This window comes from Cajanus cajan, chromosome 4 (genome assembly GCF_000230855.2).
Source record: "Cajanus cajan strain Asha chromosome 4, NIPB_CcT2T_4, whole genome shotgun sequence".
Lineage (NCBI taxonomy): Eukaryota > Viridiplantae > Streptophyta > Magnoliopsida > Fabales > Fabaceae > Cajanus > Cajanus cajan.
Genome location: NC_138520.1, coordinates 56,507,598 through 56,527,955, shown reverse-complemented (window position 1 = coordinate 56,527,955; position 20,358 = coordinate 56,507,598). Strand labels below are relative to the sequence as shown.

General features: G+C 35.5%; 1 protein-coding gene across 1 annotated transcript; it reads left to right on the top strand.

Annotated features, from left to right (window-relative positions):
- The first annotated feature begins 9,444 nt into the window (after nucleotides 1–9,444).
- Nucleotides 9,445–10,987, top strand: LOC145957070 (anoctamin-like protein Os01g0706700). Its single transcript, XM_083073298.1, has 7 exons — nucleotides 9,445–9,513; nucleotides 9,650–9,719; nucleotides 9,857–9,972; nucleotides 10,290–10,416; nucleotides 10,499–10,599; nucleotides 10,694–10,785; nucleotides 10,883–10,987. The coding sequence occupies exons 1-5, from the start codon at nucleotides 9,463–9,465 to the stop codon at nucleotides 10,531–10,533; spliced, it is 399 nt and encodes a 132-aa protein (XP_082929424.1). The 5' UTR covers nucleotides 9,445–9,462; the 3' UTR covers nucleotides 10,534–10,599; nucleotides 10,694–10,785; nucleotides 10,883–10,987.
- The last annotated feature ends 9,371 nt before the right edge of the window (nucleotides 10,988–20,358 follow it).

Sequence of the window (20,358 nt, the reverse complement as noted above, 5' to 3'; positions counted from 1 at the left end):
ACGACAAAATTCCCCAGTGGATAACAGCCTACACAGAGGCAACACAATCAGAAAATCAAAGAGAGACACCCGAATAAGGATAACCGGGATACTCCACTCACGTCAAAAGGACGTCAGCCAAACATAAGGCATCGCTCAACTCAGAGAGCATCTGTGTCTACACCCCAAGGAGTCAAAAATTCCCATGGGTACCAACTAAGCAATGCAAGTTGGGACACAAGAACCTATGAATGACTGCACATCCCCTAGACGGATCCCTGCGTTATCCAGCCCTCAGCGGCACAAAATCAGAAAAACAAACCGTCGAAGCAGCATTGTGGACTGTGGAGACAAACTATACTCAACTACCTCATCTTTGAGAGGCAAAGTCTGGAGAGACGATACTCAAACGAAGTCTGGAGAGACGGTACTCAAACAAGGTCTGGAGAGACAATACTCAAACAAGGTCTGGAGAGACAATACTCAAACAAGGTCTGGAGAGACAATACTCAAACAAGGTCTGGAGAGACAATACTCAAACAAGGTCTGGAGAGACAGTACTCAAACAAAGTCTGGAGAGACAGTACTCGAAGTCTGGAGAGACAGTACTCGAAGTCTGGAGAGACGATACTCAGAGTCTGGAGAGACGATACTCAGAGTCTGGAGAGACGATACTCAGAGTCTGGAGAGACGATACTCAGAGTCTGGAGAGACGATACTCAGAGTCTGGAGAGACAATACTCAGAGTCTGGAGAGACAGTACTCAGAGTCTGGAGAGACGATACTCAGAGTCTGGAGAGACAGTACTCAGAGTCTGGAGAGACGGTACTCAAAGTCTGGAGAGACAGTACTCAGAGTCTGGAGAGACGATACTCAAAGTCTGGAGAGACAGTACTCGAAGTCTGGAGAGACAGTACTCGAAGTCTGGAGAGACAGTACTCAGAGTCTGGAGAGACGATACTCAAATAAAGTATGGAGAGACAATACTCAAACAAAGTCTGGAGAGACAGTACTCAAGGTCTGGAGAGACAATACTCAAGGTCTGGAGAGACAATACTCAGCCATCAGCGTCGTCAGAGGCACGTTGATGTTAAACTCAGCTACCGAGGTTGTCAGAAGCGCCGAGGTATGCAACAACCTGGAGAGGCTACTCAACAATTTTCCACCGGAAGACATTACAAGTCAGAAGGTCGGCACATCACCCGGACAATTGGGTCAACTCCTTTACTTGTCAGCCGGTACACCAAAAGACCGTTTGACTAAGTAAAGGGGGGGCAGCTGTAGACCCCTAAAATTGTCCGGGTCGGAAATAAAGCTTGAAGACTCTCGAAGACTGAAGGAAGATCAGCCAGAAGGACTCCTGGAAGGCCCTAGGAGGATTCTCTGTAGGTCTAGAGGTCTTAGAATAGCTTAAAATAAGGAAGTGGAGGGAATGAAGCCCAATACGGCCGTATTGAACTCAATACGGCCGTATTGAAGTTCAAAAATTTCAATACGGCCGTATTGCTCCTGTAGGCCGTATTGCGCCTATTCCCTATAAATATGACGTCAATTGGACGTCATTCCACACTTTTCAACCATTTCTTGACTCTCTTATTGAGTGTTCTGGGGTTTTTGAGCAGTGCTCTGCCTTAGGAACCTCTCTGGGAGTCGATCCGACGAAGTTCTGGAATTCCGAGCACTTAGCTTGGAGATTCGAACCTAGTCGAAGGGAAATCCTCCGGATTTCCATAGTTAAAAGTTTTTAGGAAGGAGCGAGCGAGCTTGTAGAGCGAGGGAACGCCAAAAAGCTTCCCAGTTTTACTCAATATATAAAAGCGCGCTTCAAGAGGTTTCTTCTTAAATCCTTCCTTTTACTGCTTTCTGTGTGTTTAATTTAAGCACCATGTAGATATTTAAAATAATAATCGTTCATAAATAAAAAGGGGTAATTTAGTAATTTTACGCTATTATTTTAGAAATAATCTGTCATAGGGAACCCGAAAGGGGCGCTGTGGGGTGCTAACACCTTCCCCACGCGTAACCGACTCCCTTACCCAACTCTGGTTGTAATGGCCAAAGTTGATTTATAAAATCAATTGCCTTATCCCTTTTTCCAATGTTTTGAGTAAAACATTGGTGGCGACTCCACGAACCCTCCTTTTACGAAAACCACTAATCCATGGAGGGTCCCGCTTGGGATTAATATGGATTGGTGAGCCTTTTAATAAAATTGCTCGTTTGACGAGGTCTCAGTTTGAGAATAAGTCATTCTAGCAATCCACATTTTCAAACAAATAAAACGAGTCCAACCATCCTCCGCGAATGCCGAAAGCCCGCTTCGGGCCGGTGGCGACAGGAAGAAGACGAAACTGCAGGAATATAAGTGCAGATACGTCGTGTAATCGATTACACGCATATGGTAATTGATTACACCTTTTCAGATTTGTGCATTTTTGCTACTGGTAATCGATTACATTCCATGGTAATCGATTACACTTTACCCAGATAAGTGAAATACGCTCTGGTAATCAATTACCATACTTTGTAATCAATTACATGTGTGCCAGAACAAGCAATATGCTTTGGTAATCGATTACTTGACCATGTAATCAATTACAATTGTTCAAATTTTCAAAAATTTATATATTCCCTCTAGTAATCGATTACCTGACCCTATAATCGATTACAATTCTTAAAATTATGACTTTTAGTATAGAGTCAAAAAGTAATGTGAGAAGATTCTAGAATCCCCAATTCTTGTCTAATTGAAAAGAAGTTTTCTTTTGGTAAGGGCTTTGTGAATATATCAGCTAATTGATTCTTTGTTTCAACAAATTCTAGAACATAATCTCCTTTTTGAACATGATCCCTAAGAAAATGATGTCTTATCTCAATATGCTTTGTTCTAGAATGAAGAACTGGATTTTTAGAGAGATTGATAGCACTAGTATTATCACACTTAATTGGAATATGATCTAGTGATAAACCATAATCAGATAGTTGTTGTTTCATCCATAGTATTTTTGCCCAACAACTTCCAGCAGCAATATATTCTGCTCCAGCTGTAGATAAAGCAACACTATTTTGCTTTTTACTATGCCGTGATACTAAAGTAGATCCAATAAAATGGCATGTTCCACTAGTACTCTTTCTATCAGTTTTACACCCAGCAAAATCAGAATCGGAGTAACCTACTAGATTGAAAGGCATGTTTTTAGGATACCATAGACCTAGATTTGTGGTTCCTAACAGATATCTCATAATTCTTTTAACAGCACTCAAATGAGATTCTTTAGGGTTAGATTGGTATCTAGCACATAAACAAACACTGAACATAATATCAGGTCTACTTGCAGATAAATATAAGAGAGATTCAATCATACCTCTATATTTCTTTACATCTATGGATTTTCCCACTTCATCTTTGTCAAGGTAGCAAGTAGTGCTCATTGGTGTTGCCATTGATTTAGCATTCTCCATTCCAAACCTTTTGAGCAATTCTTTACAGTATTTGCTTTGATTAATAAAAATTCCATTTTTGGTTTGCCTTATTTGTAGTCCAAGGAAAAAATTTAGTTCTCCTATCATGGACACACTACTAGAAAAATTAATATTTGTGACGAATTTTGTGACGGAAAAAATAGCATCGCTAATAGTGACGTATTTTGTGAGGGAATTTTAAGTTTTGTGACGGACAAGAATTTATTGACTTTTGTGACGAAAAATATTCCGTCTCTAAAAATCCGTCACAAATTTCGTCACTGAATCAAAAAAAAAATATTTGTGACGGATTTTGTGACAGAAAAATTTTCGTCTCTAAAAATCCGTCACAAATTTCATCACTAAATAAAAAAAATGTTTGTTACGGATTTTGTGACGGAATGAACTTCGTCTCTAAAAAATCCGTCACAAATTTCGTCACTAAAATGAAAAAATTTAGTGACGGATTGTTCCCTCTCAAAATTCCGTCACAAATAGGTTAAAATATTTTGTGAAAAAATTTGTGACAAATTGTTCCCTCTCAAAATATTAAATTTTATTTATGAAACTTTTATATTTAAGAATTATGCATAATTAAAGAAAATATGTTAAATTTTTTTAAAAAAATAATAAAATTAAAAATATTTTATTTCATTAAAGGACTGAAAAAATTATGAAATTCATTTAATTAAATAAAAAATTGTCAATTTTGAACATAAGAAACTAAGACATTCATTAAAAATATTTAAAAAAAACTTGTGAAATTAAAAAAAAAAAAGAATATTAATTTAATTTTGGCTTAATTATATTTTTGATCTCTCAAGTATTGTAATTGTGCAATTTTGATCCCTAAGATTTTAATTGGATAATTTTAGTCCCTAAAGAATTGTAATTGTGCAATTTTAGTTGTTTAATTTTTAATTGAACAATTTTAGTCCCTCAAAAATCATAATTGTGCAATTTGAATCTCTCCCATTAAAAATTTAATAATTTTAAAATTTTAATATATATATATATAATAATTTAAAATTATACAATTATTTGCTTATTTAAGTTAACATATACTATAATTTTTATTAATGTAACAAATGATATATATTTATTATTACTAAATAAATAAAATTTATATATTATTAATAATTTAATATTGCTAATAAATTAATATCAATAATATTTTTAGTATATTTATAGATAAATTGATAATTTGATAAATATAACTTAGTATATATTAATATACTTTTACAAAAATATAAATATAGTAGATAAGATATGTATATTTATATTTTTGTAAAAGTATATTAATATATAATAAGTTATATTTATCAAATTATTAGTTTATGTATAAATATACTAATAATATTATTGATATTAATTTATGAATAATATTATAAAAATATAATATATATATATATATATATATATATTTTTTTTTTATGTATTTATTAATAATAAATATATATCATTTGTGTGACACCCTCTACTCCACATACCATAACACAAATAACAAAAATTGAATAACATAATCTTTTTCATAATTGAAATACCAAACATGTTTAATTCAAATCAAAACTCATGTATTTGTGGAATTAAATAGATATTCATACATCTCACGCAACAAGGAATACAACAGAACAATCAAAAAGCAAAATATAAAGTTGCATAGTTTATTTGTTTCTCTCAGGGTTCTTTTAAGAACTCACAGAGTACTCTAATCCATACAATAAACATCTTACTCATATAATTGTCTATTACAATTGCATTCAATAATGGTGTGTTTGGATGAGTAATTTTACAAATTCAAGGAATTTGAAATTCTTGGTATTTGAATTACTTTGATTTCAATTTCTATCATTGTTAAAATATTTTGTTTAGATAAGTCAATTCAATTTTTTTTTAAATTTTAAATTGTTAATTTGGATATGATAATTTGATTCTATCATGATAAAATTGCTTTTAAAAATATATTTATATGTTGAGATTTTTAAATAAAATTTTATAAAAAAAATGTTAACCAATTTTTAAATATTTAATAATTTTAAAAATTAATTTAGATAATATTTAATAATTTTTAAAGTATTTTTGAATATTCAATAATTAAAAATATGAAGATATAAGATAAAATATATAAGTGAAATAAGGGGAAAAAATATGAGGAATTTCAAATTCTTACATTTTTGGGAGAATTTGAAATTCTATTATTTCAAAGAATTTCACAAATGCTTGGAATTCAAATTCTTTGTAAATTCTCCATCCAAACAAAGTATTTCACCTCAAAAATTTAAAATTCTTCAAACAAATGAATTACCCCATTAAAATTCCTCATCCAAACATACTCTTAGGTTTCTCATAGGAACCATAGAGATATTAAAATTATACATTTATATTTAAATATAAGAAAAACAACAAAAAGAAGCATGTATAACCAAAACGGCCCGTTCTGAAACCAGAACGGCGCGTTCTGGAATCAAATTTTAAGGTACAACAACCACGTATGGAACGACCCGTTCCGCTTTAGTTTTAATTGGCTGTTTTAGTATTTTAGAACGGCCCGTTCCACTTTGGGAACGGGCTGTTCTGTATTTGCGTATTGATCATAAATTTATGTGTTAGAAAGGGGCGTTCCGATTTAATTTTAATAGGCTATTTTAGTAGTCTAGAACGGCCCGTTCCAGTTTGAGAACGACCCGTTCTGGGCTACTTAAAAATCAAAATATTACAAAAATTAATTTTCATAAATATTCATTATTAAAATAGTAATAATTATTAAAAACCTTTAAAACATTCTATAAAAGTCATTAAAATAACTATAAGAAGATAATGTCCACAAATATAAAATAAATAATAATTAACTAATTTAGTTATTTATTGAAAAATATCTTTCTAATTTCATAATTTTTAATTTTAAAATTTAAATTTTTAGTTAAAAATTAAAAATTTCTTATTTTTTGTTAATAAAATAATATCCTTTAATTTCTTAATTTTTATGCTTAAAAGCAAACTTATAAAATAATCTAATTTAGATTTATGAAAGAAATAAGCACAACCTAAAAAATGGAGATATTTTATTTTGCATGAAAGTTATTAATATGACAGGTATTACTCGATCTTGTGTTTTCAAGTATCCTAATATTGTGAAAAATATGAGTTAGAATTGATTTAAATGAATAAATATTAGAACTATATATTCAAATGTATCACAAAGAAAAAGGAAGGGAAATAACATACACTACAAGAAAAACCCAAAATATCATTATTAATTAAAATAAGGGAGGAAAAAGTTAATTTATGTTAAGCAAATTAATTATATGCGTCTATCATTTGTTTCTAATTAATTACATCCAATATATACTATGTCATTTTTATGAAAAATGAATTTCATTCATCTTTGATTTTGAAAATAAGAATTTCTCAATTCATTTTTTAAAATTATTACTTAAAGTTGATATATATTTTAAATCATAGTGTGCATGATATTTAATTTAAAATATATATATATATATATATATATATATATATATATATATTTCAAAAGTTGAAATGAAATAAGAGATCAAATCTATTGATATTTGTATTAATAATTTATTTTCTCTTAATATATAGTATATAAATAGTATTATCTTATATAAGTAGTAATTGTATGTGTCACTATTAAATAAATAAATAAGAAAATTAATACTTTCTTAAAAATTTGAGAATATATATATACAACGTCATTTAGAAAAACTTCAAGTAGGGGTCAATGTAACTTTTCCTAGCTAGATTAAATGTTCTTTATTTAAAAATTAAAACATTATATTTAAAATAATTACACTAAATAATTATTTTTGTTCTTAATCTTGATTGATTTAAAAAATATCTCTCCAAGTTGTAGTAATTTATTAAATTTTCATTTTATTAATTGATTTATGAATTTTATATTTAAGTAGTAAATCAGTAAAATATAGGTAATGAGTATAAATATATGAGTATTATATTTAAAATATAGGTAATGAGTATATATATAATTTGCTTTCCTTTTGTGTTTCATTTTCTCTTTATGGTTTTTTAGTTTATCAGTTGTCGTCCTACATGTGTTTGTTAACTTTTTCTTTAATTTGGATTTTATACGATGTAAGTTTTAATTAGAGATTCAACGAATCATATTAATATTAAAGATTTCAACAAATTATATTACTATTAAACATCCGATGAATAAGAATATATTTGAAGAAATAACTTATTTAACATATTATATAATAAGTTTTTATGTAATAAGATCAATGAATAATGATATGTTTTAAGAAATAACTTCTTTAAGATCTTATATAATAAGTTTTTATATGATAAGATCTTATAATATTATAAGTGTTTAAAATTTAATAAACTTTTGTATTTGAATATGTTAAAAAGTAATTATATAATTTTAAAGTGTTGGATGTATAATTATTTAAATACTTATAGGATGTTATTTCATTTTAAAAATAAAGAAAAATTATTATAATTAAATTTTGATTGAAAGTAAAATAAAAATATAAAAAGTAACTAAATAACTTTAAAAAAAATAATTAGAAAATTAACACGTATAAGAAAGAAATAAAAATAATTAAATATAAAAAGTAACTAATTAAAAAATAATACATATAAGCATCACACATAAGTACTTAAAAAAATTCCAAAAAAAAAAAGAAAAAGTGTAATTAGAAATGAAGGTAAAATTTAGAGAAATAAGAAAGTTTATGCGCGACAAAATTTTAAGTTGCCTTTTTCACTTGCTAATAAAAAGTTTCCTTTGTTGATACATTATTCAAAAAAATAAAAATAAAAATAATATTAAAAATTTAATATTTTTATAAATATTAGAGAGATTTTATTATGATTTGAGTTATAATTTTTATAATGTTTTGATTTAATATTGACTGAATAAAGTTGTCATGAATTGGGCTTATGGGTTTTTTCCACTTTTGGGCTCCTAAACCCATTATTAGAAACCAAGCCCAACCCATTTACTTCCCTCTGAAATTTAACAAGTATTTCATTCTTCCCTCCGAAACCAACCCCAACCCATTTACTTCCCTCTGAAATTTAACAAGTATTTCATTCTTCCCTCCGAAATTGAACAACACAGCTTTCCACTGCCCTAGCACACATTCCAGACTCCCTCGCCGGCCACGACACTTCCTTCCCTGTTCTCTTGGAGACCCATCTTTGAGAAACCAATTCTCCCCACGAATGTAATCATCTAATCACACAAAGATCTCACCTTTTTCCTTTCCAATTTCTCCTTTTCTATTCAACTTCTTCAATTTCTCCTTCCCTGTTTTCTTTGAATTGCTACGGTGACCCCTATGTTCTAGGTAGTGTATGCTTTTCAAAATTTTGGCTGTGCTCAGGAAAATGACAAGGGTGATACATTCAAATGGCATCCACCGCAAGCCTCGACGTCGCCAACGGCCCCGTGATGAGCCTCCGCGGCCTCCGCAAGAAGTTGAACCGCATCAACGCCATGGAGGATTCCGTTTCCCAAGGGAAGCCGCTCAACAAGGAGCAGGAGGAGGCCCTCCGCTCCAACCCTCCGTCCTCGCCCTTATCGACGAGCTCGAAAAGCTCTGCCAGCCTCTCGCCTCCGCCCTCGCCGACGAACCTTGAAGCCTCCGTCACGAACAGTTTGCGGTGCCGAAACCCTAGCCGAGAACTCTGGCTCCAGACTTTGGCCTCAATAGGGGCGTTTTGAGATATTGTGCCTGTCAGGCTCTTAATTGGTTGCTGATAGTGGTGGCCCTCGCAATCGAACTGGTGGATTGACTGTTTCCCTTGCAAGTCCTGATGGTCGTGTCATTGGTGGAGGAGTTGGTGGAGTTCTTATTGCTGCAAGTCCTGTTCAGGTAACTAAATTTGTATTGGTGCCTGGATATTATATGTGGAAGGTCATGGTTCACGAATCAAAATTGGAAACTTGTTAAATTTTGATGTTTTATTACTGTAGGTGATACTTGGGAGCTTTATATGGGGCGGATCGAAGTCCTTGTAAAGGAGTTTGAGAAGATGGGGTTTATTGTTGAGAGAGTTGTTGGCATTGCAGATGAGTTCATCAAGGTTAGGTTTTCTTTCTAAAAAGGACTTTTTAAGTAATTTTGTTCCATGGTCTATCAATCTTTTGATATAATCAAGTTCTGAGTGTCTAATTGAAGCTTTTTGATGAGTGGCTAAAACTTATTTGTCATTTGTTTAGTTGGCTGCACCTTTGGAGACACTTGGGAGGGCTGCAGCTGAACTACAAATCAAAAAACGGACTCTTATTGGTATATGCAAATCCCCCAAAGGGAGAATTTGTTCTTATTACTATTTTTAAGTTCACTGTGTCAGATGGTGCTAACTAGAATGTGACTGGTTGTGCAATTCCCATGTTTCTGTTAATGTGTCTTGTAATAACTGCCAGGTATGGATTTGCAATTTGAGGTGGAGGAGGTGGAAGCTTTTGTGAAACAACCTGATGGTTCTGTTTTCAGTTGGTGTGAGTGTTTTCAGTGCTACTGTCACTTGATATATGGAATAGTGAGTTCTTTCGTTAGACATTTGTCTTCTCTACAATCGAAATCTCTCTTTGTAATTTGATGTGCTTGTTAGCCAGTTCCACGCATGCTGCATGCTGCATGTTATTTTATCTGATTCTCAGATTATAGGTGCCTTAGCTTTCTAATTCAAGAAAATATTAGGAAAATGCATTCTTGTGATTATGAATACAAAAAATGTGACATGTTAATAAATAAGCTTTATTGTTGTGCTATGACTACCATGGAATTGCAGTGTTGTATGAACTCTCCTATTGACATGTCGTAACATTTTGGCTCTCTTATAAATTGAATTTGCAGGTAAACAACAGCAAGTCAGCCAAAACCCTTAAATTTGATGGAAAAGAAATCCATTGGGAAATTGGAGAGAATCTTCTTCAGAAATTGGAATCAGAGAACATTGTTAAGCAAGTCTTTCCTTTGCATGGTGTTTTTACTCACATGTGCCATCATTTTTTCTCTTGATTAGTGTGGCTTGAACCTAAACTAATATTGCTTTTGGTTGATAGATGAAAAGAAGAGAAAGAAACTTCTCAGAAGTTGAGCACTTCATTGGTGGGACTTAACTAATCAGCCAATTGATGAGATTTATTCTTACTATGGGGCAAAGGTTAATGTGACTATGACTCTATGAGCTTTATAACATTATCTGAAAATGATATTGTCCATTCTCCTTATCCAATGATGGAATGAATAATGTGCAGATTGCAATCTATTTTGCTTTTCTTGGAATGTTCACAAGGTGGCTGCTCTTCCCTGCTGCATGTGGGCTTACATTGCAATTGATAGATTTTGGGTGAGCCAATCTGTCTGTTGGTTTTTGTTTATGCTACCACTTCTTCTATAGTATTGCATCTAATTAAGTGGTTTTATGGCTCCTCGTTACATTTTAGGTCATTGAGATTAGTGGTGCTTCCTGCTTTCTTCATCATAGTGATACTTTGGGCAATAATGTTTTCTCAGTTCTGGAAACGTAAAAATTATGCACTGTTAGCAAGGTATTGTCTTACTTTTTTTGGGATCAGTACAATCACTTTTCTCATTCAATTGCTTTGATTCTTCCCTTTTCCTTCACACCTTTTCTCTTGTGTTTGGTATTATAGATGGCCTATTAGTTCTGCAGTTGCAGCTGACCAAGGATACAAGATTCTAGGCAGGAAGGCCAGCTCTTGGCAGCCCCCAATGGAACTCTTGAAAGTATTTGAGTCTGATAGAGCTAAAGAGAAGGAAATATTTCAGAGACATGAGTGGCTTGGGCGTCTCATACGATTCAGAAATGATGCTATAATTATCTTTGGCATCATATGCCTCCAGTTACCATTTGAGTTGGCATATACCCATCTTTATGAAGTTCTTGGTTATGATTTAATTAAGTAAGAATACGTATCATTTTTTTTTGTGCTTCTACTTATTAGTGTTAGTTAAGTATTCTGTTATGTCTTTTATGATTTTTCTTTCTCTGTGTTGTTCTCTTTTTCCAATAATTCTATTTTGTTCTTCCATTCTTGAGTCTCAATTAAAGTATCTTCTGTTGTGTTTATATAATTATTGGTCTTTCAACATTTATTTTCTCATCCTACTATAGTCTTCTTTCTAGCCTCATTTCATGTTCTCTTTTGACTCTTTGGTGGCAATTACCCTGCTATAGTCTTCTTTCTGTCAAACTAAAATGTTTCTGGTAATCGATTACAGCAACTGGAAATTGTAACAGCCCATTTTTCGTGGGCCAAAGGCCCAATTCGTGGCCCAGAACGGGCCGTTTCAATATTGAAACGGGCCGTTCTGGAATAGTGAGTATGGCCAAAATTGTAGAAGCAGAACGGGCCGTTCTGGTTTGGAGAACGGGCCGTTCTGGAAGCAGAACGGGCCGTTCTGTTGGGTTTGAGAACGGGCCGTTCTGGTTTGGGAACGGGCCGTTCTAGTTGAAAAATTTACGTAGGTTTGAAGGGCCTAGAACGGGCCGTTCCGATTTTGGAACGGGCCGTAGTGGTAGGTGGGCGAAAAATCCTATAAATAGGCCTCAAATCCTCTCATTTCTACACACCTCTCATTCTCACTCTCTGTTCTCTTCTGTTCTCTCTTTCGTTCCTCTTCTTCTCTCTGAAGACCAAGAGGAACTCAAAGGATGAGGTTCTACTCCAGTTTTAGTTCCGATCCTTGTTTAAGGAAAAAGAGGAGGAGGTTCTGCCCGAGTTCCTATTTATCCAGGTACGGGGGAAAAAGGGATTATTTATATGTGGAGTTGCATGAGGGAATTGGGTAGAAGAAGAGCCCTTAGGATTATGAGTAATTTTACAATTATTTCTGTTTGAAGAATTATTGGCATTATTTGATTCTGTATATATTTAGGACAATAAATATATAATTTGTTTGTAAAAATGATGCTCTAGGAGAGAGAACGAAATTATAGAAGAGTGCCTGTAGGGTAGGCTTTGGAAAAATTGGATTATTCCTGTTTGAGGAATTAATTATATCATTAGATTCGGTATGTGTTCAGGATTATAAATATGCTAATAATTTGTAAAAATGATGCTCTAGGAGAGAGAACGAAATTATAGAAAAGTGCCTGTAGGTTTGGTTTTGGAAAAATTGGATTATTTCTGTTTGAGGAATTAATTATACCATTAGATTCGGTACGTGTTGAGGATTATAAATATGCGAATAATTTGTAAGAATGATGATCTGTGAGAGAGAACGAAATTGTAGAAAAGTGCCTGTGAACTAGGTTTTGGAACAATTAGGGGTTTTACTGTGCTGAAATTATGTTAAATTGATAATTCCAATGTTTATTATATTAGTTTATGAATGTTATTCTTATATTATTTGATAAGAATTGATGATCGAGATGTGAATTGCTTGAGGATGTGTAAACCCTTATTTTGTTAGACTTATCTGTTGAGTATGTGATATGGAATTGTGTATGTGATATGGAATCGTGATATGAGATGAGATGTTGTATGGACATGATTAAAAATGTGATTGCGATGTGTTTCCTCACACTAATGACTAGGGATGGCACGGCCCCTGGGTAAGTGGTGCTACAGGGAAGACGTGACCCTAGCATGGTGTGGGATGAGTAAGACAGTTAACACACACCACTTATGTGGATTATGGCAGCCCTGGCACAGAGTTAATTGCAAGAGACTATGTGGATTGTAATGTGATTGTGGTTCCTCACACTAAAGGATCGAGGATGATACGAACCCTGGTAGTGGATGCTTCAGGGACAAGCGTACTCCTGGATGATCAGGGATGATACGAACCCTGGGTAGTTGATGATTCAGGGACGAGCGTACTCCTGGATGATCAGGGATGATACGAACCCTAGGTAGGTGATGCTTCAGGGACGAGCGTACTCCTTAATGACTAGGGATGGCACGGCCCCTGGGTAAGTGATGCTACAGGGAGGGCGTGACCCTGGTTTGGTGTGGGAGGCAATTAACCCGTATCACTTGTGTCAGATGTGGCGAGGTCTTGGCATAGTGTTAATTGTGAGATTGGTGTGAATTATGGATGTGGAAATGATATTTGTTAAATGTAAAATTGGTGTGAATTATGGATGTGGAAATGATATTGTTAATTGTAAGATTGACATGAATTATGAATATGGAAATGATGTTGTAAATTGTATAATTGGTGTGGATTATGATGGATTGAGATATGTATGTGAAATGTGATATGTTAAATGTGAATTGAGATGTGAAGATGATGAATGATTGATATATATATATATTTTATTAAATAATGAATTATGAGATTATATTGTGATGTGTTTGTATGTACTTTGCATATAGATATTTTCTTTTCTCACCGTATAAATAACTGTGGATATTTTAGGTGAAGAAGATCCGGCTACGAGTGGCATCTAGAATGCCAACAGTTAAATTATGGGAATGCTCTGATAGTGTGACATCGGGGCAGAGGATTTGTAGGACAGAATATTTATATGGATTTGGTATTGTAATAAATGATTTTAAAATTGTAAACTCTTAAATTTTACCTTTCAAGTTTTATTTTTCAGTCATTCTCTTATATTGAAGAAAGAACATATTTGAAGTTTTATGTGAACCCTTTTACGAACCCTTTGAAAGTTTATTCTTCTTAATTAAATTATATTATATATGTGTTGGGGTAGTAAGGGTGTCACATTTAGTGGTATTAGAGCAGGTCGATCCAATCGGCCGTGAGTTATGAGTCTACTATGCTTGTTTGGTAGATGAGTAATGTGATGATTTGACTGTAACTTATTGATGTGCTAATGTGATGATTGATTTTGTTTATTTATTTGTGTGCATTGTGTTCTTAGGATTTATCTGGAAGACATGATATAGCTTAGTTGATGATTACTCATTGGTGTTGATACTTCTTACTTATGTAAGAAGTAGTGGTTAAATAGTATCGCTCGTGTTGCAAACATATGTGCCAGTAATAGTGAACGAAGCCTTGTGCTAGCCAACTAGAACTTTAGATGTGAGTGATACATTGATTTGTCGAGTGTACTAAGAGTTTGCGATTGGTGAAGTTTCTGACATCTATAGTTGTAGCGATTGAATCTAAGGTGATTGTCTCCTTGGCGAGAGATTGAAATGTTGGTAATTCCCTTGAGTGTTGGTGTTGGCATGTTTACCGTTTATGGTTTAGGTAGCATGTGAGTTTTATTTTCTAAGTCTGTTGTGCTAAATATGTGAGTTGTTTTGGTTTAGGATTGTAGTGGGAAACTTGAATACGAAGTTGAGGTGTGAGTTTGGAAGGGTTGGTGTATTTTTGTGGCCTTAGATATATTTATATACTATTGCTGTTTGGTGTAGAGGATATTTTGGCTGCAGTTTTGTTGTGCCATTATGACTACCATATTGACAGATTTAGATTTTATGGTCTTCACAAAAGTTATAGCCTTGGACGTTATCTTTCCAATGGAACTGGAATTAGGTAAAACGAAGGTCTAGAACTCCAGTTATAGCTACTTTAGTGATCAAAGGTCTAGCTGTAAGCGCCGAATATATCTGCTGAGGTTTTTGAAATTTTTTAGCTAAGAAGATGATCTTTTTGGAATCTTATGTCTTCATAAGAGTTGTATCTTATTTTCTTAGCTTTCTTTTGAGATAGGTTTGAGATCATTTGGATGAGTATAACTCTTTGTGTGTCATTTTCTTTGACAGTTGTTGAAGGTAGGTATATGCTATAATGATGTTTTTGAGTTGTTAGGCATAGCAAGGATAAAAAATAAAAAAAAATAAAAAAAAAAATAGATTTGGATATGATGTTTTGAGGTTTTGTCATTGAGAGATTGTTTAAGATGATATGATGGTATGTGGTAAAGTTGGTTCATGTACATGCTATATGGAGTAAATGGTGATTGATTCGTACATGCTTAGGAATGGTATATATATGAAGGTTTAAAGTAGGTATTCTAATATGATTTGATGTGCATGTATGTTGATATGAGGACAGATGACCTTATGGATCAATTAACAAGTATTTATGTGTTTAGTAAGATTGACCTTAGGGCGTGATATCATCATATTGGAGATGAGGATGAAGATGTATCCAAGACAGCTATACGCTAATTTACCTAAGTATGATTTTTGATTGTATGAAGTGAGTTTTCTAGGTCCTGTAATTTCTAGCGGAGGTATGTCGTAGATCTATCTGATATAGAAGTTGTGCTTAAGTGAGAGATACTTGAGTCTATTAATGAGGTTAGGAGTTTCTTGGGTTAGCTCATTACTATTAGAGATTTATTGAGTAAATTTCTAAGATAGCATTACTTTTGACTAGGTCGTCTAGGAAGAGTGTTGTCCTTGTGGGGGATAGTAAGTGCGAGAGTAGTTTTCAAACTTTTAAGGAAAGATCGACTAGTGCACTAGTGTTAGCATTGGTTGATCGTAGTAAACTTTTTGTTGTATAGGTTGATGCTTCTAAGATAGGTTTGGACAGAGTGTTGATGCTGTCGCCACCGGCCCGAAACGGGCTTTCGGCATTCGCGAAGGATGGTTGGACTCTTTTATTTATATGGATTGCTAGAATGACTTATTCTCAAACTGAGACCTTGTCAAACGAGCAATTTTATTAAAAGGCTCACCAATCCATGTTAATCCCAAGCGGGACCCTCCATAGATTAGCGGTTTTTAAAAAGGAAGGGTTCGTGGAGTCGCCACCAATGTTTTACTCAAAACATTGGAAAAAGAAGTTTAAGGCAATCGATTCAAAAATCGACTTCGGCCATGACAACCAGAGTCGGGTAAGGGAGTCGGTTACGCGTGGGGAAGGTGTTAGCACCCCACAGCGCCCCTTTTGGGTTCCCTATGACAGATTATTTAAAAAATAATAGTGCAAAATTACTAAATTACCCCTATTTATTCTAAGCAATTATAAATTAACTATCTACATGATGACAGTTTAAATATGTACACACAGAAAGCGGTAAAAGAAGGGACTTTAAAGATATAAACCTTTGAAGCGTGCTTTCTTATATATCTTGACAGAAATTGGGAAGCGTTTTGGCGTTCCCTCCCTCTACAAGACCGCTCGCTCCCTCCTAAAAAATAATTTTTGACTTGGAAATCCGATGGATTTCCCTTCGACTTAGTTTGAGACTCAAGCAAAATGCTCAGAACTCAAAAACTTCGTCGGATCAACTCTCCGAGTGATTTCTAGGCAGAGCACTGCTCAAAAAAACCCAGAATACTCAAGAAGAGGGTTAAAACTCAGTCCAAAAGTGTGAAATGACGTCCCATTGACGTCATATTTATAGGGAAGAGGCTCAATACGGTTTCTGGGGGTCAATACGGTCCGTATTGAAGTTTTGAACTACAATACGGCCGTATTGAATTCAATACGGCCGTATTGAAGTTCAAAAACCTCAATACGGCCGTATTGAAGTTCAGTGCAGCCGTATTGAGTTCAATGCAGCCGTATTGAACTTCAATACGGCCGTATTGAGTTCAGTGCGGCCGTATTGTAGTTTAAAATGTTCAATACGGCCGTACTGAACTCTTGGGAGGCCGTATTGGGCTTCATTCCCTCCACTTTCTTATTTTTTGCTACTCTAAGACCTCTAAACCTACAGATAATCATCCTAGGGTCTTCCAGGGTCTTCCAGGAGTCCTTCCGGCTGACTTTCCTTTAGTCTTCGAGAGTCTTCAAGCTTTATTTCCGACCCGGACAATTTTAGGGGTCTACAGCTGCCCCCCCTTTACTTAGTCGGACGGCCTTTTGGTGTACCGGCTGACAAGTAAAGGAGTTGACCCAATTGTCCGGGTGATGTGCCAACCTTCTGACTTGTAGCGTCTTCCGGTGGAAAATTGTTGAGTAGCCTCTCCAGGTTGTTGCATACCTCGGCGCTTCTGACAACCTCGGTAGCTAAGTTTACCCTCTCCAGGGTCAACTTCACTCGACGCCCGAGCCGGAAGTTGAACACCAACGTGCCTCTGACGACGCTGATGGTTGAGTACTGTCTCTCCAGACCTTGAGTACTGTCTCTCCAGACTTTGAGTATCGTCTCTCCAGACTTTGATTGAGTACCGTCTCTCCAGACTTTCTTTGAGTACCGTCTCTCCAGACTTTGTTTGAGTACCGTCTCTCCAGACCTTGTTTGAGTACCGTCTCTCCAGACCTTGTTTGAGTACCGTCTCTCCAGACCTTGTTTGAGTACCGTCTCTCCAGACTTTGTTTGAGTATCGTCTCTCCAGACCTTGTTTGAGTACCGTCTCTCCAGACCTTGTTTGAGTACCGTCTCTCCAGACTTTGTTTGAGTACCGTCTCTCCAGACCTTGTTTGAGTACCGTCTCTCCAGACTTTGTTTGAGTATCGTCTCTCCAGACCTTGTTTGAGTACCGTCTCTCCAGACCTTGTTTGAGTACCGTCTCTCCAGACTTTGTTTGAGTACCGTCTCTCCAGACTTTGTTTGAGTACCGTCTCTCCAGACTTTGTTTGAGTACCGTCTCTCCAGACTTTGTTTGAGTACCGTCTCTCCAGACCTTGTTTGAGTACCGTCTCTCCAGACCTTGTTTGAGTACCGTCTCTCCAGACCTTGTTTGAGTACCGTCTCTCCAGACTTTGTTTGAGTATCGTCTCTCCAGACCTTGTTTGAGTACCGTCTCTCCAGACCTTGTTTGAGTATTGTCTCTCCAGACTTTGTTTGAGTACCGTCTCTCCAGACTTTGTTTGAGTACCGTCTCTCCAGACTTTGTTTGAGTACCGTCTCTCCAGACTTTGTTTGGTCTCTGACGACCTAGGCAACTGAGTTTGCCCTCTCCAGGGTCTGCGTCCGTGTCTTCTGATCACTTCGGCAATGCGAGTTTACCCTCTCCAGGGATCTGAGATGATTTTTTTGTCTCCACAGTCCACTATGCTGCTTCGACGTTTTTCTGATTTTGTGCCACTGAGGGCTGGATAACGCAGGGATCCGTCTAGGGGATGTGCATTCATTCATAGGTTCTTGTGCCCAAACTTGCATTTGCATAGTTGGTACCCATGGGGAATTTCTGACTCCTTGGGGTGTAGACACAGATGCTCTTCTTGATTTGAGCGATGCCTTATGTTTGGCTGACGTCCTTTTGACGTAAGTGGAGTATCCCGGTTATCCTTATTCGGGTGTCTCTCTTTGATTTTTCTGATTTTTGTAGCCTCTGTGTAGGCTATTATCCACTGAGGGTTCTGGATGTTGATTTTGATTTTGTCTCCACAGTCCACGATGCTGCTTTGACGATTGTTTTTGATTTTTGTGCCACTGAGGGCTGGATAACGCAGGGATCCGTCTAGGGGATGTGCAGTTACTCATAGGTTCTTGTGTCCCAACTTTCCTTTGCATAGTTGGTGCCCATTGAGGAATTTCTGTTTCCCTGGGGTGTAGACACGAAGATGGTCTTTCTGAGATAAGCGGTGCCTTATGATTGGCTGACGTCCTTTCGACGATGGTGGAGTATCCCGGTTATCCTTATTCGGGTGACTCTTTTTGTTTTTCTGGTTTGATCGCCTCTGTGTAGGCTGTTATCCGCTGGGGGATTTTTTCATTGATTGTGATTAGCCTCTTCTGTTAGGCAGATCATCTTGATGCTTGATGTTTGGCCAAGAGCCGGATTCCACTTGGGGAATGATTATTGATCTTTTTTTTTTTTTTCTTTTTGTAGGAATGCCTCTTGAGTAGGCGACTGGGGATTTGGGGATCTTATGTATCCCAAAGTATTATTTAGAAAGCCTCTTCAGGCTTAGCTTCACTCTTCGTTTGAGTTGGAAAGCTATCTTCCACTGAGGAAGTCTAAGTCCTTTGACTTGGATATTTTGTTTGGATCATGCTTCCATTGGGGAATTTTGCTGATCTCGCTTTGATAGCTTTCACTGGGGAATTTGGCCCGTGAGTGGAAGCTGAGATATCTCTGGGGAGTATTATTTCGGCGAGCCTCTCCAGGCTCAATTATTCTGAGAGAGTATTATTTCGGCGAGCCTCTCCAGGCTCAGTTATTCTGTGGGAGTATTGTTTCGGCAAGCCTCTCCAGGCTCAGTTATTCTGCATGAGTATTGTTTTTTTGTTCAGCCCGAGAATGCGAGCTGAGACGTCTTTTGGAGAGTATTATTTCGGCAAGCCTCTCCAGGCTTAATTATTCTGTGGGAGGCGATTGATTTTCTAAATCTTTTGCCTTTTTTGTCGTTTTTGGCTTTTTCTGTATTTTTTTGCCTTTTTTGTTGATTTTGGCTTTTTCTGTGTTTTTGCCTTTTTTGTTGATTTTGGCTTTTTCTGTGTTTTTGCCTTTTTTGTTGATTTCGGCTTTTTCTGTATTTTTTGTTGATTTTGGCTTTTTCTGTATTTTTGCCTCTTTTGTTGGTTTTGGCTTTTTCTGTACAGAAATGTCTCTGAGGAGTATTATTTTGGCAAGCCTCTTCAGGCTCAGTTATTCTGAGAGAGTATTATTTCGGCGAGCCTCTCCAGGCTCAATTATTCTGTGAGAGTATTATTTCGGCGAGCCTCTCCAGGCTCAGTTATTTCTGAGAGAGTATTATTTCGGCAAGCCTCTCCAGGCTCGGTTATTCTGTATGGTGAGAGAGTATTGTTTCTGCAAGCCTCTCCAGGCTTAATTATTCTGAGGAAGTATTTTTTCAGCAAGCCTCTCCAGGCTCAATTATTCTGTACAAACTGAGGAGTATTGTTTGTATCCTTGCCTTTTTTCATTTTCGGCTTTTGTTGACTGCTGTCATACACAAGCAATTTTCTATTTTTTCTATTTTATGCAATTGCCTCATGATAAGGTCTTTGAATGTGCAACTAATGTGTGTGATGCACAAATGCAAGTTTTATTATTTAATGTTTTTAGAAAAATGAATGGCTCTCCCTATCCTCCTTTTCTTGGAGGAATTTCTGTCATCGACGTGA